This window comes from Pantherophis guttatus, chromosome 7, assembly GCF_059756535.1.
Source record: "Pantherophis guttatus breed Tessera chromosome 7, ASM5975653v1, whole genome shotgun sequence".
NCBI classification, from domain to species: Eukaryota; Metazoa; Chordata; class Lepidosauria; order Squamata; family Colubridae; genus Pantherophis; species Pantherophis guttatus.
The window spans coordinates 27924390-27941110 of NC_142069.1; the positions used below are offsets into that span (position 1 = coordinate 27924390).

General features: G+C 39.7%; 1 protein-coding gene across 1 annotated transcript; it reads left to right on the top strand.

Moving 5' to 3' along the window:
• Positions 1-1041: 1041 nt before the first annotated feature.
• Positions 1042-5446, top strand: LOC117655622 (apolipoprotein L3-like). The gene has a single exon (XM_087873310.1). The coding sequence runs from the start codon at positions 1102-1104 to the stop codon at positions 1957-1959; it is 858 nt and encodes a 285-aa protein (XP_087729436.1). The 5' UTR covers positions 1042-1101; the 3' UTR covers positions 1960-5446.
• The last annotated feature ends 11275 nt before the right edge of the window (positions 5447-16721 follow it).

Consider the following 16721-nt stretch of genomic DNA (forward strand, 5'->3'; position numbering starts at 1 on the left):
TCACTTTATGGAAGGTGGGCCTTTAGCAGCCTCTGTAGTCCAGGCCATATATAGTTTTCATAATTGCTTGGGCTGGGCTACAAACTAATTAACTTTATTATAGACCAAACATTATTTCAATAGGAAGTTCCCTCAAAATTTAATATCAAAAAGCACAATTCTGATTTTTAAAAATACATCTGTTTCAGACAACCCTTCATTACATAACTTAGCAAAAATATACAAATTAGTGTTTAATTAATTGAAAGGCAAGATGAAAGTGTTTGATGGGGTTTTTTTCCAGGTCTGATTTAAAGTGATTATTCAGCAGTTGCGTTCCTCCTTCCACTTTTTCATTCTCTCCTCCCTCTTTAGTTTCATGTCTTTTTTCTTAAATATCTGTTTTCTTAGATATTAGTTAAATATCGATAGGAGTAAGATGTATTGTATAAGTTATTTAATGCTAACTAAATTAGTTTGTTGAAGATGGTATATTTGAGTTGGAGAGCTTGCCTGAGGTAATTTCCCTGGATTAAAATGCAAGGACAACAAACACCAATCTTACCTGTTCTTTGGAATGCTCTGAAAATGATGTCCTCCAAGATTCATTCTGCATACTGCCTGCATATGATCAAGGAAATGGAGGGAGGGGCAGCTGTTGTCCCAGTCCTGTCAGGGATTTGATTTCCCCTTCAAAAAAACCTTTGTTAAGTGTTTCAATCCATTTTTGCCAGCTGCCTGCCAAATCTCTGCTATGACTCATTTTAGGTCTTTTTAACACTGGGAAATCCTAGTGTCGGAAAGAGTGATGAGACAGCAAAAGAAGGAACCCAATGTCAAATCTCTTTAAAACCAGAATTCTTCCCGTTTCAGAGGATGGAATCAGAACACTCTAATGACTGAGAAACTGTCACAAAAGTCAGATTTCTATTTTTTTTGGGGGGGGGGGAGAGAATACAGTCAAAAGATTGTTTTGCTTTCAATTTTTTTAACTCAGGTCTTGGATATGAGTCTTGATTTAGAAAAACATGGCAAATTATATCATATTTTAATGTGTTTTTTTTTTTAAAAAAAGAACCAAATATATTACTTTGATAATTTTTTTACAGAAAGGAAAGAAAGATGCCTTGGGAAGAAACAGCTAGAGAATATTTTGTGAAACAATTTCCTATCCAGAAAAAAGAGATTGAAAAGTGCTTCAGTTGCCTTCAGGAAGTGGCAAACCACATTGACAGGATCCACAAGGGCTGCACCACTGCCAGCCTTGTTTCCTGTTCCACAAGTGCCACTTCTGGCATCTTGACCATTCTGGGGTTGACCTTGGCTCCTATCACAGCAGGTGGGAGCTTAATCCTAACAGCCACTGGGATTGGTTTGGGAGCAGGAGCCACAGTGATCGGCCTTTCTGCAGCTTTATATGAGAATATTATCAATTCAAAAGAAAGGAAGAGAGCTGAAGGTCTCATGAATGAATGTGAGAAGAGCCTAAGAAAATCAGTCCAATCTCTTACAATATATTCCAGAACTGAGCTGACCCCAAATAATGGAGTAATGGGGAAGAATGTCAGACACCTTGTCTCTAACATTTCTCGTCAGGTTCCTGACATGGAAATGGCTGCAAAGAAGATTAAAACACATGTAAAGGCATGGAAGATTGCTCAAACACACCTGAAGACTTTAGCAAAGCAAGCAGCTAATGCAGGAAGGAGCTCCTGGAGTAGGTTTAAGAACTCAAGAGATATTAAAAAAGCTTTCAGTGGACCTACCTTTGCAATGACCAAAGGAGCTAGGATGTTAAATACTATATCAGCTGGAGTGTTTCTCCTGGTTGATGCCTATGGCGTTGTCCAGGATGCTAAACATTTGATGAAGGGGGGCAAAGCAGAACTGGCTTCAGATATAAGAAAAAAGGCAAGCTTACTTGAAGAGGAACTGCAGAATCTCAGCAAACTCTACAATGAACTGAAAGACTTGGAGTAAACTTAAGGAAAGAGCCAAGAACCACTTCATATATATAGCAAATACAGCATTTACTTAGTCTACAGTACTTTTGGGGGCTGACAATCATGAGGACTACATTTTAGTTTTGCTTATAATAATCTAAAGGCCACTTCAAACTTTTATTTAGCAAGTAGTATATGACTTACATATAGATGTAGCCATAGGTTAATATTTTACTATTTTTGTTTCCTGATTAGGCTTGTTTTGCCCCATAAAATCACATCAACAGAAATTTCTTTGTGAAAATCAATATGCATTTTCATACATATCTTTCATCATATTGCATCTAGAATAAAATATATTTTAGGAGGGATTCTGTTAAATCCTATTAGATATTTTACACAAATGTAAACTATTGAAAATACTATATTTGTGTGGAAAGGTAAAGATCAGCTTTCCTCTTTCTGTCTCTTTTTGGGGAACAGCCAAATGATCATCATGGTGATGGTTTTAATTTACCAGATTTTTAACTATTATTCAACCTTTATTTTAACATATATTTCTGCTTGTTTTTGGACTATAATTGCTTTGGTCTCAAAAAGTAAATGTATAACTCCTCTGAAATCTTTGCAAGTTTTGGGTCTAAATTAGGATAAACTGGGATTGTCTTCTCAAGCTTTGAATACTTCCAGACCCATTTGGTAATTAATAGGTAAGTGATTAAGTTCTGAACTAAAGTAACAATGGAAATTGAAAAGTGTTCCCCAAGGTTTGAAGTGGGCATCATTAGATCTGAGTTCATCATATGGACAACTATTTGTCTGAAATGGTATAGGGTTCCCTGCCTGAGCTAGGGATTGGATTAGAAGACCTCCAAGGTCCCTTCTAAATCTCTTGTTCTGTATGTATATTTCTGTTGTAAATCATCTGGGACTTGGATTATCGAAAAGCAGCTTTGCACCAAATGTACCAGCCTGCTTCCTGTTCACCATTCACCATTTTCTTCAGATACTGCTAAATTCAGTGGTTAAGTATCGCTAAGCACTTCTTTCCCATTCACTATGATGGGTCTAAATATGTGACAATATAACTGAAACAACTCCCAAAATACTTCATGTTGCAATCAGTAACTCATGTGAATATACAGTATTTAATACCATAATTATTTGCTTCATGAATGATGGGCGAAAAGTCATGGCAAAATGACCAGGAAGTTATTCCTTCCAGGTCAGGGATATTTTATCAAAAGTGGTCATGGGATGATTGGGAGAAATGAGACCAAAACCCAAATCATAAAATGTAGGATCAAAAACCAAAGTGCTCATTTTGAGGGATAAATTATGGCATATTAGGATACAATCATATTCCAGAGATCAGAAGAAAATTTATCTCGATATCTACCATCTAAAAGGGGAGTAACACAATATTCTCTAGAACTGCATTGATTGAAAATTGCTGGTCGGAATCCAACATTGTTTTGCCAGATAGTATTAAGAAAAGCTTTTAAATTTTGTATATATGTATTTTACTTTGTGGCTGTTCACCGTCCTGAGTCCTTCGGGAGTAGGGCAGTATATAAATCCAATAAACTAAACTAAAGTACAGTAAACTAAAAGGAAAAGGGAAAAAGATTGATTAATTCAGTTTTCTTTGTTCCACTCAGTTGAATACATTTCTGTCTTTTCTTTCACTCTTGTTTTACCATTCTTTTCTGCTGATTTGAAGACATGAATATATCTGCGAATGAGGAGCCATGGGTCAAATTTACTTTAGAAACTATGTAAGTAACAAATAGTATCTCTCTATTTACCTTAGTGATAAGGCAGTTCTGGATAGCTCTATCTAGCTTGTGCTGGAATTAAGAAGTCTATTAAGGGGACAATTATATTGACTTGTGCATCAATAAACATATACAACTGTTGAAAACTGCCTTTTGCTTCTTGAAATAGGAGTGCCACTGGGGACAAAGGTCCTAAATTGCTTACAAGTTAGCTAGTTCTTACTGTTTTGCCCCACCCTCAGCTATTGAAACTCACTCTTCCCAAGGTACTGTTGCCCAGTGTTGTTATGTGGTTTCTAAACCACTAAGCTATGTTCTGTTATCTAAGTTTGTGTTTCTTTCATTTATTCGTTTTATCACTTAAGCTGGATTCATTTGCTTGGGAGATAGCCCCATTCAAATCAATGTGTCAGCAAGATATTGGTTTTAACATAGGTTTACACCAGGGGTGAAATGCTACCAGTTCATTCCGGTTCGGGCAAACCGGTAGTGATAAAAACTACCGGTTCAGGCAAACCAGTAGTAAAAAAAATGCTTTAAAAAAGTAAAAAAAAAAAAAAAAAAGGTTCCGACGATTGCACGGCACAGCTGTGACCGTCAGAACCTTTTTTTACTTTTTTAAAGCATTTTTTTACTACCTATTCACCCAAACCGGTAGTAAAAAAATGCTTTAAAAAAGTAAAAAAAAAAAGTTGGCCATGCCCGCCCAGTCACATGACCCCACCAAGCCACCCCCCACCAAGCCACGCCCACAGAACCGGTAGCAACAAATTTTACATTTCACTACTGGTTTACACTATAAGGATTATGAATCATATCAGTTTGATTTTTTCAAATCATTTTCATTTCTTGTTGTTAGTTGATATAATTCGATTGCTGCAAAAGCTAAACTTTCCTTGCATAACTGCCATTCTTTTATTCCTGTCATTCCTGGGTGACAGTTGCTGTTCAAAGGCTGTTCTGTTGGAAATGTAAGATGTAAAATGAATAAATATGTTCAAATGCAATAAGTAGAAATAGTTGAATTAATTACTTTCTGTTCTGAATAATTCAAAAGTTCTCAAACTGGGCTTTTGAAGGTGATGATATTACCATCTTACAAAAATAATTCTGAAAGTAAGAAACTTGCCTTATTTTGAAGATTTGCAAACAATCAACTATCTTTGGACTAAAGTTCTGATTCTAGATTTGATATAAATCTTAACAATTGAAAAATATTTTTTAAAAGAGATCTTTTGGAGTCATTCCCAGTGGTGGGATTCAAATAATTTAACAACCGGTTCTCTGCCCTAATGATAGGCTGGGTGGGCGTGGCCATGGTGGGCGTGGCCAGGGGTGTGATAGGAAACACATGGCCTCCTGCACCCCCCTGGGAGGAAAAACTGGCCACAGGGGGGCACACGTCAACCCCCCTCACGCCCCGTTTTGGGCCTAGTAGGCTTCCCTGCAGCCTCCTGGGAGCAAAAACAGGCCGCAAGGGGGCCACACCATACACACACACAATGCCCCGTTTTGGGCCTAGGAGGCCTCCCTGAAGCCTCCTGGGAGTGAAAATGGGCTGCAGGGGGAGCATCACCCCCATGCCCCATTTTGGGCCCAGCAGGACTCCCTGTACTTACCTGAGAGCCAAAATGGAGTGTGTGGGGACTCCTAGAAGGGGTGGGGAGGGGTGGGGCCAGCCAGCAATTTAACTACCGGTTACCCCGAACTGGCCTGAACCAGCTTAATCCAACCACTGGTCATCCCATAACATTTTGCTAATCAATGCGCATCACCAACAACATGACTCTCCCAGAAATCCTTCTCACTGTCAAATAAAAAAATTACCCAAATCTTGTCATTTCCAAGATTTTATGCAGGACTATCGACATTTTATGAGTCAAAATCGCATGAAATTTCAGTAGAATCTCATACAAAATCTTGGTGAGATGTATGGTTGTGCTGTGAGATTTAAACTGTTGGAACAGGTGCTAGCCTCTTACTTTGCTCTATTGTGCACTTTTGGACAATGATTTTATAACATTGGATTAATAGCTTCTGATGAACAATTTATTTCCTCCAGAAAGCAATTTATTTCCAGGGTTCCCCCACCCATCCACCCAGCCTGAAGACTATATGTGAACAAGAAAGATGTCTCTGTGTTCCCGGACAAGTTTGTCATTGCGGAAGCTAGTAAAGCAAGTAGAACACAGAAAGGCAGGCCCAATAAAAAGTGAACTTTTAAAAAGCACTTGAGCCTTTGAATAAAAAGCACTGGAGATTTTGGACAGCTTGCTCTCACCAAACCAACACAAAGCAAACAGATGTGAGATTTCCCTTGAGATGATGATGATGAAATGGGAAGTGGTTTGTAGAAAAGGCCAGCTCATTAAATTGGTTTTCCCAAGAAGGAAAGATCCAGAAATGGGCACTTTTAGAAAATAGAGAGTATAGAAGAGCATCTCTAAGATCTCTTAGTGCTTTTGAAAAATACGGAACTGGTTATTGTAGAAAACATTTTCTGTCTTGTACTTACCAAGAGGCCTTTATATCTCAAAGAATAAAATCATTTATATTCAACAGATTTTCTTTAAAAATTATAGAGGACTACAATTATTTATTTGTTTCTTCTCAGAAAACAGAGGCTTCTTGCTGTTCTTTATGGGAGAATGTCCTGGTGAAGAAATAGGGCCATATTATTTGATTAATCTGACTGAATCTTAAAATGGATTTAGCCTAATAACAGCTATATCGCCTCATTTTTCTTAGATTTTACTGATTTAATCATTATATTTTCATAGTCTTATTGGTCTAATCAAGATGTTTTCTAAACAAGCACACAGAGGGAGTAAGAGACACACACCACAACAAAACCAAACATGGAATTTGTACCTTCTCAGTAAAGCTAATTCTTCCATGTACATGACACAAGTACATTAAAGTAATCTAACTAATCTAATTAGCATGAAAATGAATTGCTAATAGAAAGCCATAGCCATGTAAAGGTTGAAGTGGATATGATACAGGGCATTACTTCTATGGCTTTTAGGTACACTGTCTTGTGTTCTTTGCTCCCATTCAATAGGAACCAGTGACATGGATAAGAGATGGAGAACAAGACAGCATGACGGCTAAGTCTGCTCTTCAGAATTCAATATAATGCTTCTTATTTTAACTGCAACTCCTTGATAATGGCCAGGGAAGTTAATGAGGATAAAGAAAATACACAACTAGGAATTGTATATCTAGGCCTATTTTTAAATATATGTATGCTTTGGAAAAAGAGACACTATTATGGGCACTTGCAAAATGGGAGTGAGTTCTGAAATTCCCACATTTCATTTAAAAAATAATAGTCCCCAGCCCTTCTAAAAGTCAAATTGTGAAGCAAAACTATACTCTGTTTACCTGAAAAGAAATGCTTTACATAAAAAAATAACATTAATACAGGAGATTCACTTGAGATTTGCCCAGAACACAATAATGAAAATAGATTAGTTCTCTTATTCATAAATATTATACAATATATATTGAATGAGAGGTACATTTTTTTCTTTTGGAGGTATTGAAATATATTTAGGATTATCTTTTTAATTAACTAAATTAATTTAGTTAATGCTGGAGATCCAAATCCAATAGTAGTATTCTTCCGCACCGCTTGATTTCCTGATCACAAGGGGGCAGTAGGGTGTTGATTGGAAACAAAGGATTTACTCCGTGTCTGTCATTTGGCAATCTTCCTTCTCTTTGTTTGAGAGACTGGAAATCTGAAGTCATATACTTCTGCCTTTCTTTCTAGGCACATACACAGAGAGCATGTTCTCCTTGAATCTAGAATTGTAGTTAGCTAGGTGCTAGCCTTTGTCTATGTGTTTACAGTATGCCTGTAAATAATTCTCTTTTCTGCTATAATTCTCAAACCTGCATCACTAAACATGGCTTAGGTCAGATGCCTGCTATCAAGAATGTTGCTATACAGAGAATGTTTAACCTCCACAGAAGCAACAGTTCTAGCAACAATTGATAGTGAAGGTTTCCTTAAGGATGGGGTGGAGTGGTGGTAGTGCACAATAACAACAACAACAACAATTTATTACTACAGTCTTAGACCAGAACAAATAAAAGCACTCAGTATGTATACACTTAATACTTCTAGTATAAAATAATAAATAACAACTAAAATCTATAATAAAATCCAGTGTCAATTATACATGGTCTGACTATACGATAGTTGCCATCCCTAAACTATGTGGCCTGTTGTAGGTTCAACACTAAAAGGGAAAGGACTAAGCAGTGCAAGCCACAATTGTTATATAACATCGCTATGGTGGAGAAGATACATGTCTGTGACGAATCCCCAGTGCTGCTGCACAGAATCTAGCCACCTGTGCTGTAGTTATGGACTGTTCATCCTTAAGCAGCCACTGAAGATAGGTAGTGTCGAAACGGCTAGGATACCTAGCAGTTATTGGCAGAATATGTTTTTTCCTAATCTCCGTATAAAAGGAACATCTAAGGAGCATGTGACCCACAGTCTCCACCTCTCCTGAGCCACAGGGACAGAGTCTTTCCGTGAATGATATCCTTTTATACTTGCCATACAGGACGGCCGATGGAAGCGCATGGCACCGTGCGAGTGCAAATGCTTTCTGGTGGTTTGCTGACTCCAACTGACTTTGATAGCTGACAGGAGCAATAACACATCTAATGGCATCTGGAGCCAGAAACAGCGGAGCTTTCCCTATGTCTACCTGCCTCTCCATGTCCTCCACCCTTTGTCGCAAGGTTTGTCTTGCTAGATCATAGTCCATCTTGAGTATTAAAGCTGGGGAGAAGCCTAGTTTGGCAAGGTTGGACTCAACAGCCTTGATCCATGATGAGGAGAATTAATCTTGGAGGCTTAACGGAGCAAGATCTTGCGGGAAGAAGTTAAGTTTAGCCAGAGTTTTAAGGACGCTATACAGATTCTTGCTTCGACTTTTGTCAATCCTGTCTCCAGACGCAGAAGTGCAGCACAATAACAAAAGGAGCATTGTGGCATCACAATGTAAAACCTCTATCCCTGTTGCACATGTGTCATAATATGCACACATATGAAAAGGATGAAGCTTATGATGCAACATGGCATTTATCATTTTGACAAAAGAAGCAGCAAGCTCCTGTGGAAGCCTATGATAGACAGATAGGCATATCGTTTAGATCTGCATGTCACAATGAACCACAAATTAGCAAACTACTTTTTAGCAGATATTTTCTGTGAACCCAGTCTGTGTGGTTCATTCACGGTTCATGGGGTTGTGCAAACTCAGAAGAGTCGATTGGGTAACTCACAGCATAAACTTGTGCCAACATCAGGGTTTTAATAAAGCTATAATTGGGGACTAAAGATACCAGTTATAATATTTCTCCTTTATTAATACTAGTCGTATTTCCAATGCGGTCTTTCCTGTAAATAATTAGCAGTTTCTCTAGAGTTGTAAACTCGGTGGTGCAGTGGACTAAAGTGCTGTTAAGTGCTAGCACTTAGCTGCCAGCTGCCTGCAATTAGTGCAAGTTCGAATCTCACCAGGCTCAAGGTTGAGTTAGCCTTCCATCCTTTCGAGGTAGGTAAATTGAGGACCCGGATTGTGGGGGCAATAAGCCAACTTTGTATAGAACAACACCGCTTGGGGGGGGGGAGGCGAAAGCCCTAATAAGCAGGTATATACAAAAAAGTATGCAGGCTATTGCTATAATGTATTGTAAGCCACCTTGAGTCTACGGAGAAGGGCGGCATATAAATTGAACTAATAAATAAATAAATAAATAAATTTAAAAATGCTGTTGTGCCAATGCATTAAATACATGATTCTTTTATGTTTGTGGCAAAAAAACCAAGCCATTGATGGCAGGATATTGAATCTGCCATTTAACCCAAGACTGAGAAAAAAGATTTGCAGAATAACCCTGCAGAATAACCCAGTGTTATCACCCAGGCTACTAGTATGTAAAGAATGTTTAGGTGTTGTGGCCCACCAGTGGCCAGCGGAGCTGGCAGCAGATTCAGACAGTGAGGAGGTTGGGGAGGAACATAGGCCAGTCCTGAGTCTGGGGAAGGCTCTGATGAGGGCTCTGTGTCGAAGGCAGAGAGGGGGCCAGTTATCAGCTGCCTTTGGAGGCAGACATCAGTGAGGCAGACAAACAGCTGGAGCCTGTTCCCAGTGTGCTCATGCGCAGCGTTGCCAGATGAAGGGAACAGCTAAAGAACAAGGCTTGGAAGTAAGGCCACTGGTGAACGATGAAGGGCCCCTCCCATAGGGAATAAAAGAGGAGCGAAAGGGGAGTGGAGTTTGCAGGAGACAAATAGTTCATTACTGCATTCTTGCCAAGTATTGTGGCATCTGAAAGGTATCAGTCTGGCCAGTCTCCAAGCCTGATAAAGGTCAGTAATTGTGAACTATCTTGAAAGACTGGGAGAAGAAATTCTTCTCCTTTGCTGGAGAGGAATTCACTGTAAATTAAATAAAAGGGGTTTTTGTCAGGACAAGGAGTCTGCTTCGTGGTTTGGTGAAGCCTAGCTCAGAATATATTAGGGAAATGTAGGAAGAAGTTGTAATTTTCCAAAGGGTTGGGTGAAGATTATGATATATGGACACAATATTAAGCATAGATGCACATTTTCTTCTTAACTACCTCCTGGATGGGTTTTTCCTTCTCTTTGAGGGCAGGCCTACTGTCGGAGGCAGAACAGTATTCAGCTCCTTAGACTGCTGTTTTTTCTTTTATTGTAAAGAATGCTGCTGAGAAGAAAGCCACATCTTTTTATGTCGCCTGCAGAGTGTAAGATAGGATGACAGCTTCCACCCTCACCCTTAAGTTCTTTGCCTGGATATGGGGTCTCTGTTGGACAAGAAACCTGATTAGGAGAAGGATTCCAGTTTGCAGAAAGCAGGGTGTAAGAGAAGAGCCCCTTCCAGGACTCTTATGTTCAGTTCTAACAGCTACGGAGAATGCTAATTGCTCTGACCTTTCCAAACCAAGATTAAGCAGACATAATCCTAAACTCTTCCAATCGGCAGCATTGATTGGATCTTGGTAAAGCAGAGGTAGGTGTAGCAAAACAACACTTTCACAAGATAATATTACCAGAAACATGAATTCTCTGGAACATTCTTTTCGTTAGTCAGAGGCCTGCATTTTTCAGTGATTCATCGCTATTCCTTGAAATCTGTTTTGATAATAAAAGGGAGTCTGGAGAATTTTTTTCAGATTCATCCAATTTCAAAATCTTTATTGAATCAGGGGAAAAAAAGCTATTAACCCAATATGGGTCACCAGGCCCAATCTTTTCTCATTTTTATGTCTTCTTAACAAGAAATCTCGATGCCTTCTTTTGTTCTACATTTTTTTATAGCTACTGGCAAATTGATTGCCTCGGGGTGGGCATTTCTGTAAAAGCAGACGGAAAAACCCACCTCATGTTCCCTTTTTTATATTTATTAGATTTCTATCCGACTTTTATATTGGCCAATGTAAGATAGGAAACATACATAATGCTCCTCTCTCCCCCCCCCAAAAAACAACCCTCTGAGTTGTGCAGAGAGAGAATGGTCAGCCCAAAATTGCCTTGCTGGCTTTCATTCTCTAAGGCAGAACTAGAACTTAAACAGTCTTTTGGTTCTCAGGCCAGCACCTTAGCCACTACACCAGACTGGCTCTCCATCCATAACTGAAGTCACTCAGAAGAACTGCATCAGTCTTGAATTTACCTTCTCACTTGCCAGTTTCTAGCTTAGCCCAGAGAAAAAAACATTTTGAACTCTGGATTTCAGCCTCCAGTGGTGAAATCTGAACCGATTTGTTACCAGTTTGCTGGCTGTGCCTGTGCGCTGTGTGCCAAGTATGCACTGTGTGAACGCATGCACTGTGCACGCAAACATGTGCTGCATGCGCATGTGCAGTGCGCACCAAATGTGCACATGTGCAGTATGTGCCAAAAAAAGGCTTGGGAAGGTAAGTAGAACAGCGAGGGGGGAGGATCAGCTGTGCCACGTGATTTAGCTTAGCTAGAAAGCAGGCACAGCTGATCATCGGAAATACCGCTTCAGAGAAACTGGTACCTTTTTTAAACTACTGGTTCACCCGAACCGTTAGCTTTTTTATCTACCGGTTTGACCAAACTAGTAGGTTTGGTCGAACCAGTAGTTTTTATCACTATTGGTTAGCCCAAACCGGAGCGAACCGGTAGCATTTCACCCCTGTCAGCCTCCCCTTGTTATCATCAAACAATCTGAGGCCTGTCAATATCCTTCACTGTTTGGCCTTGTGGTGCAGCCCCAGGAAAATTCCTGGAAGTAAAAAAAACCAACAACAATACTTTTCTGGTATGTTCCCTTCTTAAGACTTTAGAAACACCATCTTCCAGTTCCCCAATTCAGCTATGCTGCATTGCTTTTTACAGCCTGAAAGATCTAGTGGGCTTCAGATGATCGTAATTAAGAATCAGACATCCAAAATCAGATCAAAGAAGCAGTATATCAATAGCTAGTCTTTGAGTCTGATGCCCTGGCTCCAGAAGACCTGTGATTTCAGGAATCCAAGAAGCAGATTGAGAAAACCTAACCAAAGATTCCTGACAAAAATACTTTTGGTAGCTACTCCAGGCTCCCCTACCTTCTGCCCTATCGAACTGTTATAGCATCCATCTGAAATCGTCCTTCAAGGACAAGAACTCTGCACAAGCTGCAAAGTGATGATGACTCATTCTCCCTCTCTTCCTCTCAGAAATATTTTCCTATTTTATACTCCATTCACAAAGAAAGAATATGTAAAAGATGTTCCTTCTTAGCACTATTTATGTGTGCGTGTGTTCTGTATGTCTCTCCTTCTTTGGTGTGGCAGGAAATCTCCACACAATTCTGGCTTTCTTTGTTGTGGCAAGTGCCTATTTTCTTTCTGCTCTCGCTTATAATTAAACCCTGAGTGAAGTAAATGTCTCCCTCTGCTACTCTCTCAATTCCTGCTTTATCTTCTTCTCACTGAATTGAATACTCTGCTCTCTGAACCCCTTGCTTTGCTGAGCAGAACTGAATGTGCTGAATTCTCAGATTATTGCTCTTTATTTGATAGTTTGCATAGTGACTTTAAATATTTTTTGTGCTATATTGACCCTAAATTGAAAACTCATTATTTGATTAACGGTATTACATTCTTCTGGAAAAAAATTAATTATATTACTTATTTTTTCATTTTGGGACTTCTGCAATATATAAGCTTATTTAAGAGCCGTAGTGGCACACTGGGTTGAATGCAGTATACAGGCTAATTCTGCATTCCACTGCCAGGAGTTCGATCCTGACTGGCTCAACTTTCCATCCTTCTGAGATCAGTAAAATGAGGGCCCAGATTGTTGAGAGTAATATGCTGATGCTGTAAACCACCTAGAGCAGGGGTCTCCAACTTTGGCAACTTTAAGACTTGTGGATTTAAATTCCCAGAGTTCCTCAGCCAGCTTTGCTGAGGAACTCTAGGAGTTGAAGTCCACAAATCTTAAAGTTGCCAGGGTTGGAGACCCCTGACCTAGAGAGTGCTGTAAAGCACTATGAAGCAGTATATAAGTCTAAGTGCTATTGCTATTTAATAACCTATAGAGTTCAGGACTCTATTTACAACTGGATTATACAGTGGGAAATAGTGTGCTTCTCTGTGAAAGGTGATAAAGATGGGAGTATCAAGTATTTTACATTGCCAAAAATTATTTGCATGCTTTTTTTTCTCGGCAGGTAGATAACATCCAGTTTGCATGTTTGCAGATTTTCCCTTCTTCTCATCTGAGATTGCAATCTGGAAGGTCTATGATAATTCATTGTGGCCAATTCTTTGTGGCCAATGTGCCCTGGCCAACATGCCATGGTCTACTCACTGCAGCCAACTCAAGTCAACTGTGGGATAACTTGCCACGGCCCACTCGCCACAAGGCAACTTATCATGGGACAATTCAGTGAGGGATTTGTTCCTTTTATTATTCATCAAAGCACTACAAAAGCTGTGATCATAGGAATGATTTCCTTTGATTCAAGATATAAAATATTTTGGATGAAAATGTGGTCAACAAAAATAAAAGGAACTAAATGAATCCTATGACAAATTGTCCCATGGCCCAGTTGGCCATGGCAAATTGGCCACAGTGATCTGGCCACAATGAGTTGGCCATGGTGAGTTGTCCCATTCCCCAATCTATTTCCCTGCCAACCAGGGGTGAAATGCTCCCAGTTTGGACTGGATAAGGCAATGAGGTAGTGATTGTGGCAGGTGGATCGGAGAACCGGTAGCAATGGCGGTGCAAGGCTCCGCCCACCCTGCCAGGTGTCGTTACTTCCTGGTTTTAACCAGGAAGTAATGTGTTTTTTACCCTCTGCGCATGTGCCGAAGGTTTTGCACATGTGCAGAGGGTCTGTGTGCGCATGTGTTGCATGCACATGCCAAGCATGCACATGCATGGCGCGTGTACTTCCGAACTGGTAAGGAAGGTAAGTAGATTTCATCCCTGCTGCCAACCATTCATTTTTGAGATTTTTAACTGTCTCTAATACGCAAAGCATTCTTGGAAATGAAAATGCTTCCAAATGCTTTGTAGATATTGTAAGGAAACCCTTATAAGATTTTGCATCCCCAGGCCCTGCATATAATAGTAGATATCACATTTGTTCCAATAATGCTGATTTTCAGAGTTACTTATATATCGTTCCTGGCATAGCCAGCAAGGCAGTGAAGTCAATTGCCAGTTAAGAAAGAGCAGTTGAGTTTGGTGTGAATAGGTCATTCTTTCCCTTGACTTATTTACAGTATATAGACATTACGTGTATAATTTTCCTATTCTCACCAAGCAGCAACAAGGGATGAGAAATGAAGAAACTGAGACAGGCAAGGCACGCAGCTGGCTAAGTCAACTCAGAAGAATTCAACATGACTCTTCCTTTTTTAGTAGCAAAGTCGTACCCTTGACCATATATGCAACTGCCACAGATTAAGGATAGTTGAACCAACTGGCACGAGCCTCCTGCTTTTTAATCAAGAGCAGGTGGCATGAAGGAAGAGAGACAGCTGGGAAGCAACTTCATTAAGCTACTCAACTTAACCAAGCAGTATTCAGAGACTAGTCTAACCCAAAGCTTTCCATTTTCAACAGCAGTACTCTCTCAAATCCCATAAATATGGCTCTATCTAAATAGTGACATGGTGGCTCAGTGGTTAAGACACTGAGCTTGTCGATTGAAAGTCGGCAGTTCATCAGTTCAAATCCCTAGTGCCGCATGACGGGGTGAGCTCCCATTACTTGTCCCAGCTTCTGCCAACCTAGCAGTTCGAAAGCACGTAAAAAATGCAAGTAGAAAAATAGGGACCACCTTTGGTGGGAAGGTAACAGCGTTCCGTGAGCCTTAGTCATGTTGGCAACATGACCACAGAGACGTCTTCAGATAGCGCTGGCTCTTCGGCTTTGAAATGGAGATGAGCACCGCCCCCTAGAGTTAGGAATGACTAGCACATATTTGCGAGGGGAGCCTTTACCTTTTATCTAAATAGGGTGTCAATAAATAGGGTAATTGAATTAATTGGCTTCAGGCTTATCAGCATGGCTTATATTTTCCTGCATTTACCTTGAGAAAAAGGTAAAAAGTTAAAAACAAGGTAAAGCTGAAGATGTTGGGTTTTTTACAGATGTCTCCCTGTTTTTATTTCCAAATTCCTCCTGGTACCTGCCTCGAATGCGGCATTATCCCTTCTATGTATGTATCTACACAACTAAAATGCTTTACGTCACAAGTCACATTATTATTACTTGCATGAGAGGCTCAAGGTCTTCTGATAATTCACAGTTAGGCCTAGGAGTTGGATCATAAGAATTGTGGCAGCAGAACACCCCACAAAACAACAATAGACCACTAAATACTGAAGGAGACTTTATTTAACTCAGTTTAGGATTAAGTACATTGTGTGAACCCAAATGCTGTGCAGCTGATCACCCCACCTGAACTTACCTCAATGATAGCAGAGGCCATGTCCATCCCCACTCCCAAAATAAATAATCTCTGAGGGAGTGGCAGTCTAAGAAACCATAGTATCTGTCCATCACGCTTTCCCCCAGCCTTTACATCACTCTTTCATATTAAACTCTCTGCTTGGTAATGGCACGGCCAACACTTATTCTCCTGTCCTAGCCTTGTGCTTGCCTTATAATCATCACCCTCAGATATTCCTTAGTGAATCACTCTCAGGTAAGTACCATACAATGGGTATATAGCGATGACTGTGTGATGGCCAATAGAGTTGTTAGGCTCACTAGGCAATGGAATCATTGTCACAATGAAATGACTCATCTGGGCAGTTAATCAAGAGGACATCAGATGAAAGCTTGGTCTCAATTCATTGTTTGCCTAGTTTGCAAAGAAAATCGCTTACTTTACTATGCCAGTACATGGCAGTAGCATGAAAAAGAATGTAGAAACCACTAAACTTCAAGCCAATCAGAATTCAGAAGTATTTTGTAAACATCAGGGTGACTCAAGCCATATCACACCACCTACAAAAATTGTTCTGTTTACATGCTTTGGACCATGTATTTTGAATATCTTTGATTCTATATGTGTCACACAGATTTATTCATTATTTCCACTTTCTATAAGGTTTCTTCCCACTTCAAATCTACTACCTATTAATTCAAATCTTAAACTATATGTTGCTTTCATTTTTCACAGAAAGGAAGAGGAAGTTGCAATTTTGCAAAGTTTCTGAAATAATTTTCTTCCCTGAAAGAGATTTGAAGCAAGCATCTGAATTCTCCAGGAAATAGTCCATGACATTGACAAGACCTGTAAGGACTGTACAATTGCCAAAATTACTGTCAGCTCAGCAGGGATTTTTGCTGGTGTGTTGACTATTGCTGGAGTGGCTTTGGCCTCTGGCTTTGGTCAAGGGGTAGCACTTGACATGATTGATAACTTGTTCAACCTTGCCTGAACAGTTGAATAATTATCATTAAATGAAAGTACAAAAGGTTTTGAAT

Bases quoted from the DNA above. Each gene is read 5' to 3' on its own strand.
- LOC117655622 (XM_087873310.1), top strand. From the start codon at position 1,102: ATGCCTTGGGAAGAAACAGCTAGAGAATATTTTGTGAAACAATTTCCT.